This window comes from Danio rerio, chromosome 17 (genome assembly GCF_052040795.2).
Source record: "Danio rerio strain M-AB ecotype USA chromosome 17, GRCz13ab, whole genome shotgun sequence".
Classification (NCBI taxonomy): domain Eukaryota; kingdom Metazoa; phylum Chordata; class Actinopteri; order Cypriniformes; family Danionidae; genus Danio; species Danio rerio.
Window position 1 is genome coordinate 32,297,220 of NC_141037.1, and position 23,819 is coordinate 32,321,038.

A 23,819-nucleotide genomic window follows, 5' to 3' on the forward strand; every position below is an offset into this window, starting at 1 on the left:
TCTGGTTGGTTAAACATAGATTAATAAACACAATCTTCACATGTAGACGCCAAAATCAGAGCATATCTTTTAATAACTGTCAATGAAAATCCAAACCCAATAGGTCTACTCCTCCAATGACAGAAAGTCAAAGATGTCCAAAACATGTTGGGAATGATCGGTCTTCTTTTAAACACCTTTTCCTAAAAATCGTATCTCTCTCTCTCTCTCTCTCTCTCTCTCTCTCTCTCTCTCTCTCTTACCTCCTTTCAGTTTTTTTTCTCAAAACAGACAAGAACGAGGATCATAATCTACTTTATTTATACAACTTAAAATCAAAATTTGTAAATGTTAATTATGACTCATTTCTCAGAGATGGGTTGTGGCTGGAAGGGCATTCGCTGCGCAAAAACCTGCTGGATAAGTTGGTGGTTTATTCCGCTTTGGTGTCCACGGATTATTTAAGGGACTAAGCCAAAAAGAAAATGAATGAATGAATGAATATTACTCAATTACTGGATAACTCAAAAATAATATATGAATATAAATTAGAGCAGCCATGAATCAAGATCGCACTCCTTCATTTCTTGCTGAATTCTGTTCCTGAACTCAATATTTTACTTTTTAATTAGGATTTAAATAATTCATGATTATATCTATTGTAACCCATTAAAACTGATATTAATTAGTTTGTTTTACAATAATTATAACAATAACATATTTTTTATGAATTAGGTTCATTATAATTCATTTTTATTTACCTTTTTCGGAACATTAATAACTAACCCCCTCCATTTAAACCCCCTTAAACAGAGTATTTTATTTTTTTCAACTTCCAACAACTCACTATATAAAGTTGACCTCAATCATGTCATCTTTGTTTTGTTTTGCAGCGTCACATGCTTATCTATTAACAGGTCACTGACCCCCACAATTGATCTCTATGGGCATTTTCAAGTACACTTGCCCAAACGTCATAAAATGAAATTAATTCTTTAGTCTGCTCTTTTTAAAAGTTATTTAAATAACTAACATTTATTTTTAAAAGTTATATTTATTTTTAAAACTTATTTTGTTTTATTTATTTTAACAATTAACCAATCTGAGTGCTTATATCTGGTTTGCTTAGAATAACAGACACAAACAAAACACATTGTAACTATTTTGGAGTTTGGTCACACGACTTAAGTATAACTTTATACAAAAAATACCCAAAATTACCCAAAATTTGACACTAAAATATTTATAACATAGGACATGAGATATATCATGCTATACCTCTGTTTTCACGATTTCGTTTGCATATTATCCGCACATGCACTTCCTCAATCAAAACAAAAGATCAGCTGATGATCACGTGACGCTCACATGATCAGCACATTTGGACCGATTCGGACACGGACACTGGTGTTGTGTTTGTCAAGGTGCACGAACACGAAAGCAATGCGGTGAGTTACTTTTTTATTTGCTTTGTGTTATCTTCCGGCAGTCTTAGTTTAATGTTTGCAGAGACTGTTTGAGACTGTGGTTCACATCGCGAGGTCAGATGGTCAGGACAGAGAGAGAGTTCGACCAGAAACGAGTTCACATGTGAGCTGCTAGTTTGCCATCTAGCATTTTAATCATTTAGATTGACTATTTGAAGTAAGAAAAGAGACAAAAGTCAGTTCAGTAACTTTATTGATGTCTTCGTCCGTTGACCTTTAAATAATTCATTTTTAATTTTTTAAGTGAACTCTTAAAGTGACAGTGTTGTATTTTTTAAAGGGTTGCTGTTTTTGTGCTGAGCTTCATTTGGCTCGTCAATGGAGAGCTGCTCGAGGCTGACCAAGATGCTGTGTAAGTCCAAACTAGACATTTGCCGATATTCAAGAATGCGGTAGCTACATTGTGATATTGTGAACATGCATGATATTGTTATTCTTGGTACTTTAAAATCCAGTGAATATTTATTATTCAAAATGTACAGCACTTTTTAAGAATATTCATACTGTTGTATTCATACTTTACAAAAACTAAAAAAAAATGCTTGAAAACTTAATGTATTTATATAAGTTTACCCAAAAAAAATTATTTCTCTTAATAATTACTCACCCTAATTTCTTTTCAATCTCCTGAGACCTTCATTTATATTCAGAATACAAATTAAGATATTTTAGAATAAACCAAGATCGTGGTCCTCCAGACAGCAACAGTCCTGAGAAATGTAAAGTCCAGAAAAAGAAACAAAAACACAAAAAGCAGCATTGCATCTAACTTCAGTGCTTCATCTGTAATCATATTAAACTCCAAGAACAATTGCATAGAAAAAGACTATAAAACAGCTTGAGAAAGAATAGGGTTCTAATTTCAAATGGACAATACTAATAATAAAACGGTGCTTGCATGTTGTGCTGCTGACTCTAATGGTAATACGTACACTGCCCATAGTAAATATAGACCCTGATGACTTGATGAGGGAGAGAAAATATAGGCAATGTAAGGATATTTGATTTTTTTTTTTTTCTCATGACAATTTGTTCTTGGGTCTTCATATAATTACAATTAAACAACTGAAGTCATGTGGAATGTTTTGATAATGTTTGCTCCTTATTTAAACATGTCTGGATAATTTTTATTATCCTGTTTGTGGATGATGAGAGAGAGAGGTCTAAAATATTTTAATTTGTTGATGATAAAATGAACGAATGAGATTGGAACAACGTGAGGTTGAGTAATTAATTAACAAAAAAAATATTTTTAAGTGACCTAACCAATTTCAGGTCTAGAACATGTCCAAGATATTGATTTAAAAAATGTTTACAATGTAGCTCAACAATGTGAGTTAGCTAAATGAATGTTATAAATTCTGATTGTGTGCAGACTTGATGATGGGAAAATTATAAAACATTTATTTATCATAGGTGATGTTAAAGTTTAATCACTTGTTGAAAACGTTTTGAGCATTTATTTAATCTAGCTAATAGGTTCAGCTGCTGTTTTGTAAATCTAACATTAACTAACTTATGTAAAAAAGCAAACAAATAAAAAAATAAAATAAAGTGAGATGAACGATATTCTGAATAATGTTGGGAAAAGGGTCATTGACATCCATGGTAGCAACGACAATAAATACGATAAAAGTCAATTGATGCCCCCCAACCCTACAAGAATCTTCAGCATATGTATTTTTGTGTTCAACTGAAAAAAAACTCAAGCTGGCTTGGAACAAGCAAAGGATGAGAGAATTAAAATATTTTGGGTGAAATATCCCTTTAATTACAATAAGGTATTTCACTAAAATGTTGAATTGCATGTTAAACTAATCATATTTTGTAGCTTAAATCAATATTGTAATATTTACAATAACCTGCCTAGTCCAAACTATAAAATACATTGATCTTTTTTCATGCAATTTTCACAATCTCTATTTTCAAAACAAAACAAAACTTAATCATGTTCCCTGTTGTTTTAGTGTACCTGGGGACTGGACATTTCTTGGACGGGTTGGACCATTGGAAGAAGTTGAACTAACGTTTGCGCTGAAGCAGCAGAATGTTAGCAAGATGGAAGAGTTACTCAAACTAGTATCAGATCCAGATTCACATCAATATGGTATTAATATGCTTCTCAAATGCTGCAATTGAAACTATTCAGTCGAGTCATCAATTGATCGACTGAGTCATCAGATTTCATTTCCTGTTATATTCTTTAGGGAAGTATCTGAGTTTGGACGAAGTCGCTGCTCTTTCCAGACCTTCTCCGCTGACTGAAAAAGTGGTAGAGAATTGGCTTCGGAGTCATGGGGTCATGGACTGTCACACTATTATAACACGGGACTTCCTTCAGTGTGTCATGACTGTGGAGTAAGAACAATTTTAGTGAATTCTACACTATTCATGGCAGAAAAAATCACTTCACTGTAGATGAAGAAAGTAAAAAAATAATAGTTTTCAGCAGAATTTCCCAGTTGATCATTCTATTACCAAATTTTCATGTTTAGATATGCAAATGTGATCATGAGAGCTTCATTTAAATATGCTCTAACTTGCATACTTTTCTAACAATCATTGGATGAAGTCAGGTTTATAACTCTTGTTTTTATTTTGAGATATTGGAGTGGGATTTAACTCATTTTATTTATCATAATTCAGAAAAAAAAAAACAAAAAAAAAAAACCTTTAGAATAGACATGTATAGATATGAATAAAACTTTGAAGTTTGGTGTATGTGAGAGCTATCGAAGTGGTGGTTTTTGCAATGAGGTGCAGGATAAAAAAACTTGTTTAAAAAAAAAAAAGTTTAGAAAGTGTTCTGTAATTGAAATTTTCAGACACAAATTGCTGAAGTGTGACAAAAGAAAAAAGAATTGCATTTTGGATGTTGCTTTACATCAGACTGAAACACTTCATAAAAAGCTTAAAATTGACAGGTCTTTTTATCAGTAGTGTTTCATGTAGTTTTGATTAAATATTGCCATTGTTAGCAGTGATTTCATAATTGTTTCCTCCATGTATTTACTTTTTTGGTTTCTCATTTCTGTCTTTCTTTTTTAAGGGTGGCTGAAGCTTTGCTCCCTGGCAGTAAATTTCACCGATTCAGTAAAAATACAAAAACTCTGTTGAGGTCGACATCTCAGTATTCAGTTCATGAAGATGTGCATCAGCATCTAGACTTTGGTGAGGAGCTGACATCATTAGTTCCTCTCTGCAGTTCTGCATAAAACATGCTGAACACACTCTGAGCTTCAGAGTAGGTGTAGGTTTGACAGAACCAAACAAATCAAATTCAGCAGTCTCAGTTTTTTTTTTTAACTTGTCTTCATTTAGCGTTTGTGCATCTGAAAGCATGACGTACACTGCAAGTGGCCAAAAACACCAGACATCAAGTAGCTCAGTTTGATTCACTTCTCAGGAAATTTTATGAGATGCCTTTATTTTCAACTGCACTAAAAGTTTAAAAAGGATATCATCTGGCTTAATCAATGCAACTGAATCAGCTCAATTCCTTTTATTAAAAAGTACAAAACATAAAAATGACTTAAATTAAAGTTTAAATGGGAAAACATTAACATAGGATGTTACAAACATTGTTACAAAGATTTTACAAAAACAACAAAATTACTATAAATGACTCAATATCATAAACTATATAGAAAAGTAACTAATTCATTATTGATCATTTGCATTATCAGTATCACATTTTTATTTCCTGTCCTTTTTTAACATTTATTTTCATAATTTATTTTTACTAATTCCAAATATCTGTTATATGGTGTTCCTTATGGATAGTCTTTAAGTCGTTCTTTTTATGATGTTTATATTTTTTATTGTTTAGTTGGAGGAGTTCACCGTTTTCCACAAAAACGCAAGATTGTGAGTAAAGGCTGGGAAGGAGCACGTCAAGCCATATTAGGCTATCATTTGGGTGTCACTCCTGCAGTCATCAGGAATCGCTACAACCTTACAGCAAAAGATGTGGGGACTGCCGCCAACAACAGCCAGGCAGTGGCTCAGGTACACCTTTCATATTTACTGTGCAGGTTTCACTCATCCATGCTTGCGTTTTTTTTATCACACACCTGTCAATACATTTGTCTTTTGTCAAACTTTATTCCAAATTTGTAGGTTTTAAATGTTTTGTTTATAGGGGGGATTTACACATATAATCAAGCAAATTAATTAGAACATTTTATTTTACTAAAATTGTGACAGTGGTTTTATGTGACTCTTAGCAGTTTCTTTTTCACAATTATTGAGTGATAAAATAAGATTCTCAAAATCCCCCAAGTAAAATTCTTTTTAAAACAAACAAACAAACAAAAAAGAAACAAGCTTTTTTTTTATCCTAGAATTGTGCAAATGTGTGTATGTTTAATAGAATGATGCTTTATTTGAATATTTAAGCAGCATTTTAGTTTGTAGTACTTAATGTAATCAATCAACTGGGTAAATATGGTAAAGACTTGTTTTTTATACTCTATTCGTTTTCTCTGTAATTTTCATTTTGGTAGTAAAATATCTCCTCTAACTTGACCTTGTACACTGGTTAGTTTTTGGAGCAGTACTACCACCCTGCTGACCTGGCTGAGTTCATGAGTCTGTTTGGTGGTGGATTCACACACATGTCTACTGTGGAGCGGGTCGTGGGCACTCAGGGAGGAGGGAAAGCTGGCATTGAGGCCAGTTTGGATGTGGAATACATCATGAGCAGTGGAGCAAACATCTCTACATGGGTCTTCACTAATCCAGGTTTGACATCCACACGGGTATTATTTGAACATTGACGTGTTTTTAATTAATAACTTGTATATTCAAATTTTTTTATGTTGGTATGTAATTTTTTGTCAAACTTTTGTACTTACTATTTTTATTTTTTTAAACATTTTTTAGAGGTTTTTTAGAGGTTTTCAAAACATCTGTTTATTATTTTTTTATTTAGATTTTACTTGGTTCTAGTGTTTTTTTTATTTTTATTTATTTTTTCGTCTGTAACTTTTTTTTGTTAGTACATTATAGTTTGATTGTTTTAATAATTATAAAACATACTAATAAAACATTTATATAATACTATTTTATTGTTATATTTTTTTACAATTAGTTTTCTAAAACTTAAAATGGGGTCAGCTATTTTATTTGTAGTTTAGTTTTTTAATTAAAGTGTTCTTTTTAGTCATTATAATGATATTTTAATCATTTGTATTGGAAATTTGTTTTCTATTCAATTTTAGTGCATTTTGTTATTTTGTAGTTTTTTTTTTTTTACTGACAAGTAATGTTGCATTAGGGATCATGTCTGCAGGATATTACAAATTCAGTAAACAGATACTTCCACTCCATGCATTGTAAAAATCTCAGCGTTCCCTGTGCTCTGCGTTGCAGGTCGTCATGAGTCTCAGGAGCCGTTTCTCCAGTGGATGCTGCTGCTCAGTAACATGTCTGCTGTGCCATGGGTTCACACCATCAGCTATGGAGACGATGAAGACAGCCTGTCTGAAGCCTACATGAACCGCATCAACATTGAGTTCATGAAGGCTGGCCTCAGAGGGATATCCATGCTCTTTGCTTCTGGTAAGATAACAAAAGTCATCTTTAAGGTGCTACATACTTTGTTTTTAATTTATAATATAAAAATAAAATAAAAAGGTTATCAAAAATGTTTGTTCCCATACACTGGATGTATCAATGCAGGTGACAGTGGAGCAGGCTGTAGACACCTGACCAAAGAAAGAAATACCTTTAGGCCAAGTTTTCCTGCTTCCAGGTGGATATTGCTTTCTAAATAATCTGTATAATACTGATGAACTGATTAACAATTGAAACTTTTCCATCACTAGTCCGTATGTGACCACTGTGGGTGGGACTTCTTTTCAAAACCCCTTCAAACTCAGCTATGAGGTCACAGATTACATCAGCGGAGGCGGCTTCAGTAATGTGTTTCCAATGCCGGATTATCAGGTAAAGCATGATCGGCCGGTTTTCTTTGCTATGCTTATGTTGCTGCAAAAAATCAGTCTGCAGTGTATTCAGTGTGCTTTTATAGGAGTGACAAAAAATATACATCCCACAAACAATTCTTTTAGTGTAACATCATACTAGTGCTTAAAGGGATAGTTCTCCCAAAAATGAAAACTGTCAACTACTCACCCTTTCTAAACCTGTTTGACTTTATTTCTCCTGTTGAACACAAAATAAGATAATTTGAAGAAAACTGTAACCATTGACTTCCACAGTATTTGTTTATTCTATTGCTATTTGCTAAGTTATTACAGCTTAACTTTTTTCAACAGAAAGTCACACATTAGAATTTGGAACCACTTGAGTGTGGGTGAACTTCGAGTAAATGCTCATTTTTGGGTGAACTGTCCCTTTTATATATATTTTTAGTGTGCATCTTTCATGTGGGCCTGGAAATCACAGAGTTATGAGCATTTAATTGCCAGATATTGCTAAAAACAAGCTCATAATGAATCAAAATAAATGAAATTGTTATAGATTGAAAACAAACAAATATATTGCAGCCTCAGTCTTCCTTCTTTATTGAAGTAAATGTACGTGCTTTATGACTAAGTTGTTGTTAGTTTGCACTATACAGTCTTATATTGCATACACATTGTTTTTCCTGGGAATAATATTTCTAAAGGAGCTGTAGACATGGAATTGAACTAGATTTTGGTAAAAACCCAAACAATACAAGCATAAAATGAAACAAAACAAAAAAGAAAAGTATGTGTAAAAACAATGGAATGACACTAGGATAATGTACTGAACTACTGAAACACATTTAATACTTTATATAAAAGGCTTTTTGGTGATGGCAGCTTAAAGACGCCTCTCATATGGGGAATGAAGTCACCTGAATTGCTCAGGTTTCACAGAATTCAACAGTGTAAAAATCTTGATGGTTTTGTATGCCTCGTCTATCAAACCTGATCTTTAATTGGCATTTTATATCGAGTCAGGTGATTGGCTGGGCCATTCTACAGCTTGAATTTCTGAAAGCATTTGAGTTTCCTTGGCTGTGTTTTGGATCATTTTCTTGCTCCACTCTGGTATTATTTTCAGCATCCGGATAATGTCGATGTTGGAATGAGGCAGCTAATATTCGTTTACAATGATGAATGGCAGAGGGTTGTTGATGAAATACTGAGAGATTTCAGCTACTGTCTGGGCTTTCACTGCCTTTCTACACTTCTCTTTATTCAAGTGTTCAATACTTTTCCCTGCATCCTTTCATTTTACATTAGTTACCAACATTCAGGGAAAATTTCATGTTAACAGCACCTTTAGAAATGTTTTCTGAGAAAAATGGGGATGTGTTCAAAACTTTTGTTTTGCATTTGGGAACACTTCTTTCTTATTTTCTTTATTTATGTTAGTCTATTATGCCAAAACCTTGTAGGTTGCTAAACAGTCTTTCGTTGCTTCAAAACAATAACTATAAAGATCTATTCTATCCAAACCAAACCCAAACAACGAGGCTAAAAATGCTTTTAATTGGACATAGCCAGGAGAGGTCTTTAAAAAAGTAGCCTCTGTCTCATAAATAAACAAACGTGTATCTGCCAAACATAGTCCTCGAGTCAAAAATAATGGATGCCAAATGCTCAAGATGTCAGAATGTTGCTGTGGTCACTATGGTGTTAATGACAATTTTGAGAGCGAGTTGCGGTAAGGAGACTGGGGAAAAAGTGTCAAATAAAATTTGATCATGCTAAGGTTTAAGCTTTTAATTTGTTTCTTTAGTATGCAAAGAGACCCTTTTTTGTCTTTGAGGTAGCATTTTTCATACTAGGCAATGAAACATCGGCTAGTTTTTAAAAAAATTATATTTCTGATGAATAAACATGATGCATGTTTGTATGTATGTCAACACAGAACAGTAGTGCATCGCACATGCAAACATGGTCTTAAATGTAACAAATTTTATTAGCTGTTGTTCTAGCTGGCACATTTACATGACCTAACTGTCTATGGTGAATATCAGATTTCACACGTTTTGTTTGAAACATGATTAAAGCTCATTTTGATGTTACAAGTAAACAAATTATTTGCATACTGCAGCACTAGTATGCGTATTATAGCACTGTCGTTAAGAAACACTTTTCTAGCTGCATGCAATGTATTATAATTTCAGTGAGGGGGGTTTAACTATTGGCTTGTTGTGAAGACTCTACAAATCAAGATATGTGTGTTTGTTTGTTTTCTGTAGGTTGATGCTGTTAGAGCGTATCTGAAGAGTGTTCAGTCTCTTCCTCCTCAGACATATTTTAACACCACTGGAAGAGCTTATCCAGACCTAGCGGCGCTTTCTGACAACTACTGGGTCGTCTCCAACCGTGTGCCCATCCCATGGGTTTCTGGAACTTCGGTTGGTAGATAATATCAAAAGAAAGTTTTGCAAGTGCAATATCAAGATTTTTTACTAGCAGGGGCGGGCTTAACCAATAAGCAATGTAAGCTGCCGCTTAGGGCCCCGGGGAATTTTCCTGGGGAAAAACCAATGCCGAAAAACCTATATTATTCATACAGCTCTATCATAAGTTGTAAAATCTGTCTATAACTGTTAAGATTGTAATGCTGTTACTTCTTTTCAAATCTGGGCCCCCAAGAATAATGGAACGTTCCTTCCGTACAGTAGGAGCGCTTCAGTCAATACATTGCCAGCCAGTGATTACAACTTGCCGACTTTTCAGAACCCCTAGCACCAAATGTTATAACATGCAGTTTATTTTTCATAAATGCTAGGGCCCCCAAATCACCAGGTCCACCTGGTTTACAAATCGTATATTGTCATATTTGTGTTGTTGTACAAAAATGTATTATTGTAGATGCAATGCAAAATTGCAATTAAATGTTTAGGACTTTGACTTAAATTCAGAGATCTATTTAATTTTTTTATTAATTTAATAATTTATTAATATATTCAACAAGCTGGCATCAACTTAATCTAAAGTCACAGTAAAGACATTTATCCTTTTTCAAATGCTTTGAATTAGTTTTTTGTTACCTATTTATTAAAAAAAACTGCCAAACTTATCACAGTTTTCAACAATGTCACATGATGCTGCTTAATATTTTGAAGACTCAGGTGTAGGGTTGGGTATCATTTGGGGTGCTAAACAGTGCCTGATACTTTTGAGCCACAAAATTATGGTGAGCGACTCTAGAAAAGTCTTTTATCTGATTAAAAAATATATATTAATTGAACAATATAAAGATTAAAATTAAATTTTTTTATAATCGAATTAATTACTTGCCATAATCTGAATAAGAGAAGAGAATGATTAAGTGGACATGTAATATGGCATGAGTTGCTTTTTGAATGTTCCTTTATGATCATGTTTTACATGTTATAGCACATAAAGTGATTGACGTCACTGCGTCATCACGCTATCCAACGTTTCCTCTGGAGTTTGTTGTCATTTCAGATTTTTATTTTTCCACCTTAGCTGCAGTTCGGCATGTTTCATTTACATCAGCAACATGTGGTCCTTTAAGGTAATCAAAAATCGGTGTTTACAGGATAGACTCTTAATCAGAGAATTGTCTTTATCATATTGAAATCGGAGTATTGGTGTCTACAAAATCGTACTTGGTGAAAGTGCCAAATGAGGTTGTAAGCTGTCAAAGACGATGCATCTATGTAACCGATATGCACTGGACCGAATTAGCATATAAATTTCGGTGCCACTCGTGCTGCGACAAGAACGTAAGAAGCATCAAAGGGTACATCATAGGCACACATAGGTATGCGTTGTGACACTATCTTGAAACATTTCATCCTTAACAACTTTGAGGGATTCCAAAGTCCCTTAAGTCCTTGTTGCAGCACACTTTTTTTCTGAAATAACAACAAAAAAGATACCCATCACTAGTGCTAAACAGGTGTACAAAATAAAATACAGAATTAATGTTCAATAACAATGACAAAATTCAGGTTCAATACAGTATCCAATAAAGAGTGATATTTTGTAATCTGGATTTCCTTTTTTTTCTCGAAGGCATCAACTCCAGTTGTGGGTGGAATTCTGTCCCTCATAAATGACCAGCGCTTCCTGAAGGGCCTTCCCGCCTTGGGATTCATCAACCCTCGCCTTTACAAAATGCAAGGCAAAGGCCTTTATGATGTAAGTGTTTGCAGATTATTTATTTGACAGTTTAATCTCTACATTTTTTTACACATTTGAAAGTATTTATCCAACTTTGCATTATTTTGTGTCAATAAGAGTGTATTTATTAAGATAAATTACATATACAAATTACAGGAAACGACTGTCTGTCAATGTGTTGCAGTTTTTATAAATATTTGCAAATGACATGGATTATCATAAGCATTTGCACAAGGATGTCCCGCTGTTGTGAGCATCAAATACTGTGAAAATGTTAACGGTTTATATGTGTGCAGTACTAGCTTTGGTTTCCCTTTGTGGTATGACAATACATATACTGCCTGTTCAGACACCTGCAGATATGGAAATTTATATTTATTCATGCAGACACGTACATCATTTTGGTCTAGACAGGACCAGACACAGATGACTTAAGGCACAGGTGTCAAACTCAGTTCCAAAAGGGCCGCAGCTTTGCACAGTTTAGTTCCAACCCTAATTAAACACACCTGATCAAACCAATTGAGTCCTTCAGGCTTGTTTGAAACCTACAGGTAGGTGTGTTAAAGCAGGGTTGGAACTTAACTGTGCAGGGCTTCGGCCCTCCAGGAACTGAGTTTGACAACCCTCACTTAAGGCAACAGCACAGTCAGTTGTCGTTTCTGCTCATTCTTTTATGTCAGTTTGGTGTTTTCTAGTCAATATCTGTAGATAGACAAGTGTATTTTAGTTTGATGATCAAGTATCTGAGGCACAAGCTGTAAAGGCACGGTCCTCTTTTAGAAAGTGTAGCAGCTCACTTGCTTTTAAAGACACACACACACACACACAAATGATCTTGCTTGGACCAAAAAATGTGTGGTTTACTTGGGGCTAAAAACTATTAAACAGACGAGTGGTTCTCAGAATTTGGTATTGGGTCCACTTTAAAGTACAATGTTGTTCTACACCTTAAAAAATGGCATTTCCTGTTTGTTCAAACTAATTTAAAATGAGCTGCTACATCATGATTATTGAGGAGTTAGGACAACTTAATTGATTTGTTCAATCCACTTAAATTTGTAAAAGCGAATATTTAGCTTAATTTCATCATGTTGTCTCAACACAAATCGATTGTGTGGAACCCAGCACTTTTTAGGGGACTGTTTAGAATTTCTTGATCTAGTAGAGCCCCTTGTGGCAAAGCTTAAAAATGCACTGCACAGACATGTCTGACTGCAGCAATGTGTGAAATTGAGCTTGACTAACTAGAAGCTTAAGCGTGACTGTTTAAACATTTAGTTCTGCTGCTTCAGTAACCGTATCTTCTCAGCAAATTGTTGATTTTCACAGTGCTTTCTCCTCTTGCTCTTAGGTAACAGTGGGATGTCATCTCAGTTGTCTGGATGATAAAGTTGAGGGGAAGGGTTTCTGCGCCTCCCCTTCCTGGGATCCGGTTACGGGATGGGGAACACCTAATTATCCAGTTTTCCTTGCCTCTCTTATGGATTGAGCTGCCGCTGAGAAACGCACTGATATCGTTTTACTTAAGCATCTAAATAATACGTTGTAGAATCATATCATCAATTCATAGCTGTCGATCAATTATTGTTGTTACTTCAGTTCTTTCAGGTGAGGTTTATTTGTATGAACAAAATATTAAACACACTTCTTAGTTTTAAACAAAAAACTGAGAAATATCAGGCAAATATCAACGGAATTTATCTACTTCACTGACCAATGACCTGAAGTGCAATATTCTGTAAAATGCAATTTAACTTCAAAGTTTCTTCTAAAATGCATATCAAAGTATTATTTCTGTTATAAACTTTTGAATGCTTTAAGATTTAGTTGAAGCATGATACACTATTATGAAACCAGCCTAATTATTGAACATACTTGAGCTGCATAAACCAATGGCCTGTTTTTGACTTTTTAAAAATTGGATTTCACAGACTTTGTGATGATATCCTCAGGGAATTAACATTGAATGGGTTTGTTTGTTTGTTGTTGTGGGGTTCGTGGTGTTTTTCTACTAGACATCTAGTGCACTGAAATGTTGTTGGAGCAACTGGTCAGACTTGTTTTTCTGAAAGATGTATTGCCTCCAGAACTCCCTCTGAAAGGTACGTGAATAGGCTGAGGACAATTGCTTTATTTGTTTGCTGGAGAGAAAAAATAAATGCAAATTAAAGTTTTTATTTTGAAATAAAAGTAATCTTTGTGTGGTTCATGTTTTGAGTACATTTTAAGTAAAATAAAGAAACGTTTTTTGGTTTAATTAATTGAACCATAATGCAATTGGAAGTGGAAAACATCTTTTACCACCATACAGTGGTAAATAACACTAAATACATGATTACTGGAATATGAGATTTGTGATGATAAATAAAAGAAAATCTATATTTAAAAGTTTTGTTTTTAAAACAAAGTTAAGTCAATTACAAGATGGGATGAATAGAGAAAAACCATCCTATTATAGCTCAGAATATATTTTAGGATTATGCAACTGTAACAGAGGCCAGCTAGTTAAGTGCTACGCAGGTAAACCACACTCCTCTGACCATGCCAGAGACAATGGTCTTTAACCTCCTTGTTAAAGCGACCGACTCCCATGTGAAAAGTCACTAGTTCAATTCCAGCTCCCCCCAGTGGGGTTACATTGGTGTCGTGATCCAGAAGGTAGTGAGGTTAGATGGATGAGTGTAACAGGCCAGCTAGCGAAGTGCTGTGCAGGTAAACCTCACTCCTCTGACCTCAAAAGGTGCTCTAGCAACAGATGCAAGAGTCTTTAGCATGGTTCGATCCCAGCTGGGAGTAGTTTGCGTACTGTAGGACCAGCGGAGTTACACAACTCAAATTATTTAGAAGGTTAGGAATGTTGCTAAACCAGATGTAGATGCAGTGTGAAATACTCATATTTGTAATGTTACCATAATCCTAAAGTTAGTTAGTATTAACCAAAAAGAGCAACAATTTAGCTTTAACTAGAAACATCACGAGTACAAAAGCTTTACAAACCCAGCAGTAGAACAGATTTAGCAAACCGAACAGCACGATGAACTTCAGGCTTTTAGCAACTGCACAGAGGAGTTTAGCTTTATTCCATATCATCAAATAAATTAGAGAATTTGAAGGGAGAGTTAAAAAACAAACAAAAGAGTGTCTTTCCACAAACTGAGTAAGATTGTTAACGTGTTACAAAAGAAGGCATGTGTATGTAGCAGTACTTCCTGAAGCTGGATAAAACTGTTTAATTGGTTAAACACAATCTAATCAACATCTCTATTATCTACATGATTTCAAAACATTTGTACAGGACAGGTATACAAAACAAGATACCTGCGCAGGATACCTCTCACAAAGAAAAGCAGTATTTACATTGAAAAGAAAAAGAAAAGCTGAACGACATCTCATTCTCCTTGAAGAAAAGCATTCACAGGTTTTAAGTCTCAGGGACGACTCACACACCCACACGCGCGCGCACTCACACACACACACACGACAGCTCTACGCTCTAAAAAGTGTACAATATGCACACTTTGAAGACATCTAAAAAGCAGTCTTTGCAAACTGAAACAGACACACAGATGGACAATTTAGCTTCTTTGGGCTCAGGATAATGAGCGTCTTGTTAAGTGAATGAAGGTCCACGAAAACAATCACATCTTCAAAAGAAGAAACTCTCATAACCGGGAAGTTATTTAATTCAGGTCTATACCACGAGATGCTTGACGGGGTAAGTTTGGTGTCAGTTCCTCGTTCACATTTCAATTCCCATCAAAATGTGTGCTGAGATTCTCTTAGAAAAGAACGCTTCTAGAAACGACATACAAAGAGGGTTTTGGAGCAGGAAGCTGTTGTCAGACCAGAGTCTTTTGGAGCTTTCTTCAGCGAGGGATCTCACTGATTGTTCTTAGCTTTCGCGTGTGTCAAAATGTGAGACTTCAGGTTGGTGGACTGAGCAAATTTCTTGTTACAGCCATCGAACGGGCAAACGTACGGTCTGTCTCCAGTGTGAATCCGCACATGTGTGCGCAAGTTAAAGTCCAATGAGAAGCGCTTTCCACATCCCTCAAATGTGCACTGTGGTGGAAGAGAGCGAAACATTAATTATTTACAATCATTTCAGATCAGCATCAATCATTTGAAACAACAACTCACAATATGCAGTGCTTCTCACAGGTTTGAAATGTTCTTGCGGGGGTTAAAAAATACTGTTTACCCACATCACATAAATAGTTAACTATATGGGAGAAACAAAACAATTTCATTTGTAATAATAATTGTACTTATGACACTGTTTCTTTACAATGGGTTGAAGTAAAAAAAAGAAAAAGAAAAAAAAAGAAAAACTTTTGTGCCCTTCAAGATTCATGTGCACCCACTGGTAAAAAACGCTTCTCTGTTTCAAGTTCAAAAGAGATTTGAATGCCAAAGCATTTTAAATTTGTATATAAAATAGCCTATGTAAAATATTAGCACTATCACACATTAAAATGATCAGCAAAACAGAAATAAATGACAGAAAAGATCATAAAAACAGACAATATCTCAAAAAATGATCGTAATTGCAAGAATAAAACAAGTAGATTTTTTTTTAAATAAGGCTCATGCGTTAATAAACCATTACTAATGGTGTAGATTTTGCAGCCAGTTTAGATGTCATTTCATCCTCTTCGGGTATATAGTTAAGTTTTTAAGTAGTTTAGATTAATGAATCTATTATTTACGTTTTCTCTCTGGTATTATGCCTATGTGTGTGCTGTCTGCTGTGAAACCAGGTGGAAAGTAGTCTTCACCAGCTTTAGAAAGTGAAAGCAAAAGTTGAATTTCAGATATTTCAGGAGATTTAGATACCCGCGTCGGGCAAATTTTAAACCCTAAAAATGCTCTCTGGGTCTAAAGAGCACGTGAAACTGCCTGCACGATTGTTGACAGGTCTTGTGAGTACAGAGCAAAACTATTAAACGAGAGAAGATTTTCCACTACTTTATCGATTGTGGATCTTTAGTTATATTGAGCAGATACAAAATGTGTAAAAGGATATTAATAATAGAAAAAAAGGTGTGACTAAATATACTTGGGCAGACATTAACATACCTGGGCGGGCAACCTAAGTAAAGTCTATGTGTGTGGTATGCACATCCTACCTGGAAAGGTTTTTCACCAGTATGAACCAACTGATGCCGTTTTAGCTTGGAACTTTCCACAAACGCCTTCCCACATTCAGCGCAGACGTGAACCCGCGGCCCGTGGGTGTGCAAGTGCTTCCTCATAGCGGAGTTATCCCGAAACATTTTTGTGCAACCCTATAAAAAGAGACAAACAATAATGATAATCTACAATCTTACTTAACAGAACAACTTTAACAACTAATTCTTGATGTTGATGAAAAAATATCCTAAATGGGTGGTCACTTGTTTCCACCACAAAGAGACTCAAAACTGCTATCATATATCACACTGCTGTCCTTTATCATAACTAAAACAGTTTAGCAAACTTTTTTCAGTATTGCAATTCTTTACATTTTAGATTTCACTTTGCTACATGCAAACTCAGGAATGGGTTTCCTCTATATCAGTGGTCACCAAGCTTGTTCCTGGAGGGCCGGTGTCCTGCAGATTTTAGCTCCAACCCTAATCAAACACACCTGAACAAGCTAATCAAGGTCTTACTAGGTATACTTGAATCATCCAGGTAGATGTGTTGAGGCAAGTTGGAGCAAAACCCTGCAGGGACACCGGCCCTCCAGGACAGAGATTGGTGACCCCTGCTCTATATAAACCAGCACCTTAGCTACAAATATTTTTTAACATCATATAGTGCTCAACATAATTGAGTACACACCATTTTGAAATTGAAATTTCTTTTATCCATTTCTCAGTGAATATGATCAATGTATTTTGGTGTGTTTAAACAAAGCAGATTAAACAGATATATTTATTAAAATAATATTTTAGTCACCAAACATATTTAGAAATTGAAAGATAATACAATTAAATTCAAGCAAAATATTGCAAAAATTAATTAAAACCAACAGTATTTCAACTAAATTTTTTCAAATTGTTTTGCTTCTCTTGATTTTTCCTCTTTTTTAATTTGTATTTAATATTTTTATATAACATATACATTTGGGTGTACTAGTTTCTGGACTGTTATCTTAAGTTTGGCCTCAGTACGGACTAATCTAATGCAAATGCACAAATATAATATTGTATAGCTTCCTATTAAAAATATGAGTTTAAAAAAGAGATTTGTGAGGGGTTTGCTCATATAGGCTGAGCACTGTATATTCACATAATAAGAACAGACACTCACTTTGTGTGGGCAAGCTATCGTCCTTGGAGAATCATCTTCTTTTATTTTCCTAGGCTTCATTCTGTATAGTGTAAAAAAATATATATGTATATTTAGATAATGACAATACATTTAGTTCTCAAATTAAATGAAGAAACTCAAAAATGGTTTGACAAATTAAACAGAAGATTAGATTCAACTTTATTGTCATTATACAGGAACAAATACAAGGCAATGAAATGCAGTTTAGGTCTAACCAGGAGTGCAATAATAGCAAGTGCAGCATACAGGTATAAGTTATAAAGTGCAGTTATAGAAAGACTATGGGTAATACTTACAGATGGCTGTACTATAAACATTCTATACAGATTGTATTAGCTATGAACAGAGATTTACAATAGCTGAATATATGTACAGGTTGCTATTAATAAACAAAGTGTGTTGTAGTATTGAGAAACTTGTAAATAAAATCGCTGATGTTATTTTATCTGTGCTTATTTTTCCAAAATACTACACACACACTAAACATAATAGTAACTATGCAAAACTGATTTATTTAATGTGCCAAGGGATTTAATCTCATGCTTATTCACATTATATCAGTTTTACATTAGCTATATTACTGACTTCGTTATTATTCTATGTATAGAGGAATCAAAGTATTGCACATGCACACAACAGTTGAATTTTACACCTACCTGGCAAACTCTGCCAGCTGTTTTGGGTCTGACAGGTCAATGCCGGGTATGCCACCAGGTGGCAGTTTCTTGCCTGTCATGTATTCTGAATAATCTGGAGGAGAGTTTTCTCCAATGATCTGCTCCTCCACCACTGTCTCATGATCAACATCTTTCTTATCATCTGCACAAAAACAAGATGAAGCGCTTAACAAAGCAATTAATCAAATCACACACCCTGCATTCATACTGAGCTTATAAACTACACTGACAGCAATCAAATACTAAATGCACTGATCAACACGCTAGTCACAAGTAGGCCAAGTTAATTGATCTTCAGAGTGAAACGAATGATCTGTCCACTGTTTCTGCGCAAAGCAATTAATTTACTACGAATCAGGGCTGAGACGACAGAGGTGCATTTTAAATTCCGGTCACGTACATCGCGTAGCCCTTGTATGGCCCTTGTAATACATTTCAATTGAATATGTAGTATATAGATGAAGTGTGCGACTCGGGTGTTTTCGTTTCTGCGCAGCACTGCGTTATGAGCGCGTTCCAGATAAACAAACGCATATACGACGCTCAAGCGCATGCGCAGTGCACAAGGCTTCCGCATACATGTTTGTATTCTTTATTTTAATGTTCAGGCGATGAGATTGTGCTCCCTATGGAGATTAAGAAATATATAAATTCACAATACAACAAAATAAAATAACTATCATCATTATATAAAACTAAATAGAGGTGAGCTCCAAATGTAAAAGCTTTAAAATAGTTTGCCTATTTAATAAAAGCCTAGGCAGTGTTCAGTTCGGGGAGATAAATCATAAAATTGTTTTTAAATATCTAAGTTGGAGATAAAGCATAAAATTGTTAAAAGAAATAATACACACAAACACACAATTTCAATAAAACTGTAAAAATAAATACATTTTTGAGTAAATGAAAGGAAATAATAGAATATTTACATTTAAATAACGTTAATGAATATGATTGCAATACCGAATGAAACATAAATTTTAGTAAACGGTTTATTTGATAATTGCTAAAATAAACGTGATTATAGTATAAATTACATACCGTACTATAACGACTAGCATTTTTTTTTACAAACTTTATAACTTTACATAATAAAACAAGATTAAACCAAAATTAATTCCATTTAACATTATAACATCAAGATACATTTGGACCTTTTTACAAAGAACTATATAAATACATGAAACGCTAAATACATCTAAAAGACTGAAACCTCTAACCTAGATGACAATAACTTTAAAAATCCAAGATCAAAGTGAAAAATAACATCTTCCGTCCTTTTATACGAGTTTAAGCGGCCATGGAGCGCAACACTCACAATAAACACGTTAATATTTCCCCATACGCTACTCATTTTATCACCACTTACATCACTTATTAAAATTAAGAAACACGCAATGTTTAAAACATTACACCGCGTTTAAAATGAAATAAAAATAGGCAAAGGGCACCCGCCTCTCTTTGCTTGCACACGACAATCACGTCTACGCAAACTGAGATTAACTGCTCCATGTCCTGCGAAAGCGCAATATGGATCAAAATCCTCGGTTACAATATTTAAATACGCGGTAACATTTGTTTTTAGGAGACGAAGAGCCGAAAGAAGAAGAGTTTGCAGGGGCTGAAAAACAGCTCAAATAAGCAGGTCCCTCCCCTTCTTCAAAGCGAGCTGCGCCATTGCGGCCTGCAGCAGCAGCGCGGCGGACTCACAGCGCCTCTCTCCGCGCTCGCCGCCATCTTTCCCCGCTCACACAACCGCCATGTTTCGGGGCCGCCGCCATAATGGTCTGGAGGAATATGGCGGCGCCCATCCACACTTAAAACATGGCTTCCCATCAAAACAAAAACATTTAGACCGGGACCATTCTCAATAAGTAGCTTTTCGTTCCGAAAAAGGTTTCTGGCATAGGGATATCGGGCAGCTTTATAACGCGCTCGAGAGGAAGAAGGCCCACACGAGGCCTGCGCGAGAACAAAGCACTTGATGCGATGTCAAAACTTACCCGATGCCCACATAGTGACGGAAAACTCCCCCTCCAGTGTTTTGATCTGCACTTGTTTCTGCTCCCATTTGCGTCCGCTCGCTTCAGCGGAGTTTAGGAAGCTCTTTTTGACCACTCTTTTCCCACTGCCTCCTCCTTTCTTCATCCTACCAGACGGATTCTTGCCAGACACGGTCACTAAAGTCTGCTCGATATATTCCTCCTCTGCCACCGGAACGGGCACGGGAATGAGGATCTGGTCCTCGAAACTGTCGTCTGCATGGAGGTCCGAGTCATCGCAGCCCACCACCTCTTCACGAGTTTGCACTAAAATCACCTCCTGGTGGTTAACGTGGTTCGGGTCGTCCGTGACCAGCGGCTGCAGGGCGATCATGGGCTGGTGCTCGTCGTCGTCTCCGCCGACCACTGTGGTCTCGATAGTCTCAACTTCGATTTCGTGCAGCTCGACGATCTCGGCCGGCATTTCCGAGCCGTCGGCCTCGATGTACAGTGTCTCGCCCGACGCCATTCTTGGCTTTCTTGCTTTCCGAAAGTAATTTTCAAGCAAGCCCAGTGTCAAGTCAACGACTCGCTCTCCCCTCCTTCTCCACTAACAAACAGGCAAAACTCCGTCCCACATTGACTGACTCCGTTCACGGACTCTGCCTGAGGATCAGACAAACCAGATCTCGCGAGATCTGCGTTTGACCTCATTCTCACCACTGGAGTTCTGTGAATTATCCAGCAGCGATATATTTCTTTACATTTTTGTTCAAAACAATTACCTTATTGTAGAAAAAATAAGTAATGTCTGTGTGGTTTCTACATACAATATTTTGTGCTTGTTTCACCTATAATGTAATTGTCATTTTGATGTAATTTATTGTTAATGTTAAATAATGTAATTTTTTGTTAAAACAATAATAACAATACACATAATACAATACACACAGCGTAAATGCGCGATATCCATTTCTATACACAAAATAGGCTAGTTTGGCGCATTTACATAAAACAATGTTGTTAGACGATTTATTCATGCATTTATTTTCTTTTTGGCTCAGTGCCTAGTCCCTTTATTAATCCGGGGTCGCCACAGCGGAATGAACCTCAATTTATCCAGCGCATGTTTTACGCAGCGGATGCCGATCCAGCTGCAACCCATCTCTAGGAAACATCCATTCACACTCATTCATTTTTTACATTTACATTTAGTCATTTAGCAGACGCTTTTATCCAAAGCGACTTACAAATGAGGACAAGGAAGCAATTTACACAACTAAGAGCAACAGTGAACAAGTGCTATAGGCAAGTTTTAGGTCTGTAAAGTCTAAGAAGGAAAGTATTAGTAGTATTAGTATTTTTTTTTTTTTTTTTTGGGTACAGTTAGTGTGATATTCAGAGAGGCAATTGCAGATTAGGAATTGAAGTGGAGACTAAATAGTTGAGTTTTTAGTTTATTCACTACGAACAATTTAGCGACCCATGTCTTTGGACCAATGACTGTAAAAAATATGGACGACGCGACAGCCCCTTTTCCCATTGAACGCCTTGAGGGCAAAACGCCTGCTTGACGGGCACAAACTGTCGCAAAAGACTGCTGAAATTGGAGCCTTGACATGCGCAGAAGGACTGTCTGATGGAGCCAGAGGAGGAGCCGCGATAATGAGCGGAGTCGAGCTTCCAACCAAACGCTTTATGTAAAATCAACCACGCCCCCCGAACTTCTCACTCGACTGCCGGTGTCTGCACTATAACAAACGCTCACTGATGTAAATAGAAGCACTTACATTAAAAACACAATAATATACGGTTTAAAAACGGTGTGGTGTAAGCTGTTAAACTTTAATAAAAGCAATACATGGTGGACTGCAGAAATAAACGATCTTTTATACACTCTAGCCTGAATATGAGCACAAATAATATATTCTCTTATTGTTATAGCCTATTTGTTGTTGGTATTTGTTATCTTCATAGGGGTAGAAATAACACTTGTAAAATATGAACAATAACATATAAACAACACATACATTTTTAGAAAGGTTTTTATTTTTAATTAGCCATCAACAGATCCCAAAATATAGCCTACACACCATAACGATTTACCATACAGCAAGATTACTAAATATCAACAGGATATTTACACATCCCAACCCTGCAATTTGTCAATTTGTGCAAAAAAACTTTGCACTATTAATACAATGTCTATCTGCTGCAACATCACTAGTATATTGTTTATTCATTTTCGCTTAAATTGTTCATTTATTTAATTTTTTTGCCTCCGTTTTCATTTGGTTCATTCAATGCCTTCATTATATCTGGCAACGAGGAATTTACATTCATTTTAATGTTAGCCGGAGTGTTCAAATAAAACGCCAACAGTAAATGATGTAAATAAATAATATCTAACATTTACAGCTCTATTAGGTTAAGATTCGATTTCAAGAACCTTATAATGATTTATAACAGCAAATTCAGTAGATTACTTAATAACATGCCAAAACTTAAAATGCAGAGACGTCCTGTAAAGCAAGTTCAAATAACATTACAGGAGATCAACGTGGAGATTATTATTTAGACACAGAGAATTACTGCTAACGATCTCCTGTATTTTCCCTGTACTTAAATGGGTTTATTTTATTGTGCAGTTTTATTGTCATTTTCGTATTTCTTAATTCTTGTGCACTACAAAATGTATTCAATTGTATTATTATTTAATACTTGTGCAATCGATACAGGTTTATTGTTATTTATTTTGTCCTTTATTTAAATAATTGCTATGTATGCTGTTTGCATCTTTATTCAAAGGTTAAACTCAGTGATACACTTTGCGTTCACATAGTAGCATGCGTTTGTTGTCATATCAACAAAAATGGTTGTAATAACGTTAACAAATGTGAGGGTTTTATATAATGAAGATTCAATCGCGCCAGCTCCGGGCAGCAGCGCACATAACTTACTCGCGGAGTCGCGGGCTGATTCCGGCATGCATGCGGCAGCGCCTGCTCGCTCGGCCGCCGCATCTGGCTCAATTGACTCGGGCTGGAATCGGGCAGTGAGTCCAGGCATCCGGAATAGGTCCAGCAGAGGTAGTCAGTCTGAGGGGTAAGTCTCCGGCAGGCAAGAACTGGCCCCAGTGTATTTTGCTATCTGGGTGGCTAGGCGTGTATTAGCAAACTAATAAAGCCCGAAAAAAGCTCAGACCTTAGCGAATAAACAGTGTTCCACCAGATCATGTATGTCAGAAACTGTAGTTTAATGCTGAACTCA

General features: G+C 35.7%; 2 protein-coding genes across 3 annotated transcripts; one reads left to right on the forward strand and one right to left on the reverse strand.

The window, feature by feature from the left end:
- The first annotated feature begins 1,345 nt into the window (after positions 1-1,345).
- Positions 1,346-13,762, forward strand: tpp1 (tripeptidyl peptidase I). Of its 2 annotated transcripts, none has more exons than XM_087289665.1 (13): positions 1,346-1,569; positions 1,747-1,818; positions 3,434-3,573; positions 3,674-3,824; positions 4,516-4,637; positions 5,296-5,474; positions 6,011-6,209; positions 6,840-7,028; positions 7,149-7,221; positions 7,295-7,415; positions 9,670-9,828; positions 11,462-11,587; positions 12,924-13,762. In XM_087289665.1, the coding sequence occupies exons 1-13, from the start codon at positions 1,526-1,528 to the stop codon at positions 13,059-13,061; spliced, it is 1,713 nt and encodes a 570-aa protein (XP_087145791.1). In that variant the 5' UTR covers positions 1,346-1,525; the 3' UTR covers positions 13,062-13,762.
- Positions 13,763-14,622: 860 nt separating this feature from the next.
- Positions 14,623-21,194, reverse strand: yy1a (YY1 transcription factor a). Its single transcript, NM_212617.3, is given in 5 exon segments — positions 14,623-15,634; positions 16,702-16,860; positions 17,870-17,930; positions 18,547-18,709; positions 20,571-21,194. Coding segments are annotated over 5 exon segments (1,074 nt in total). The 5' UTR covers positions 21,079-21,194; the 3' UTR covers positions 14,623-15,451.
- Between the last annotated feature and the right edge of the window lie 2,625 nt (positions 21,195-23,819).

What these genes read in the sequence shown, in the direction of transcription:
- tpp1 (XM_087289665.1), top strand. Translation starts at nt 1,526, where the DNA reads ATGGTCAGGACAGAGAGAGAGTTCGACCAGAAACGAGTTCACAT. An exon ending in ACAGCCAGGCAGTGGCTCAG is followed by an intron (nt 5,475 to 6,010) that starts GTACACCTTTCA and finishes TACACTGGTTAG; the next exon opens with TTTTTGGAGCAGTACTACCA. An exon ending in ATGGGTCTTCACTAATCCAG is followed by an intron (nt 6,210 to 6,839) that starts GTTTGACATCCA and finishes TCTGCGTTGCAG; the next exon opens with GTCGTCATGAGTCTCAGGAG.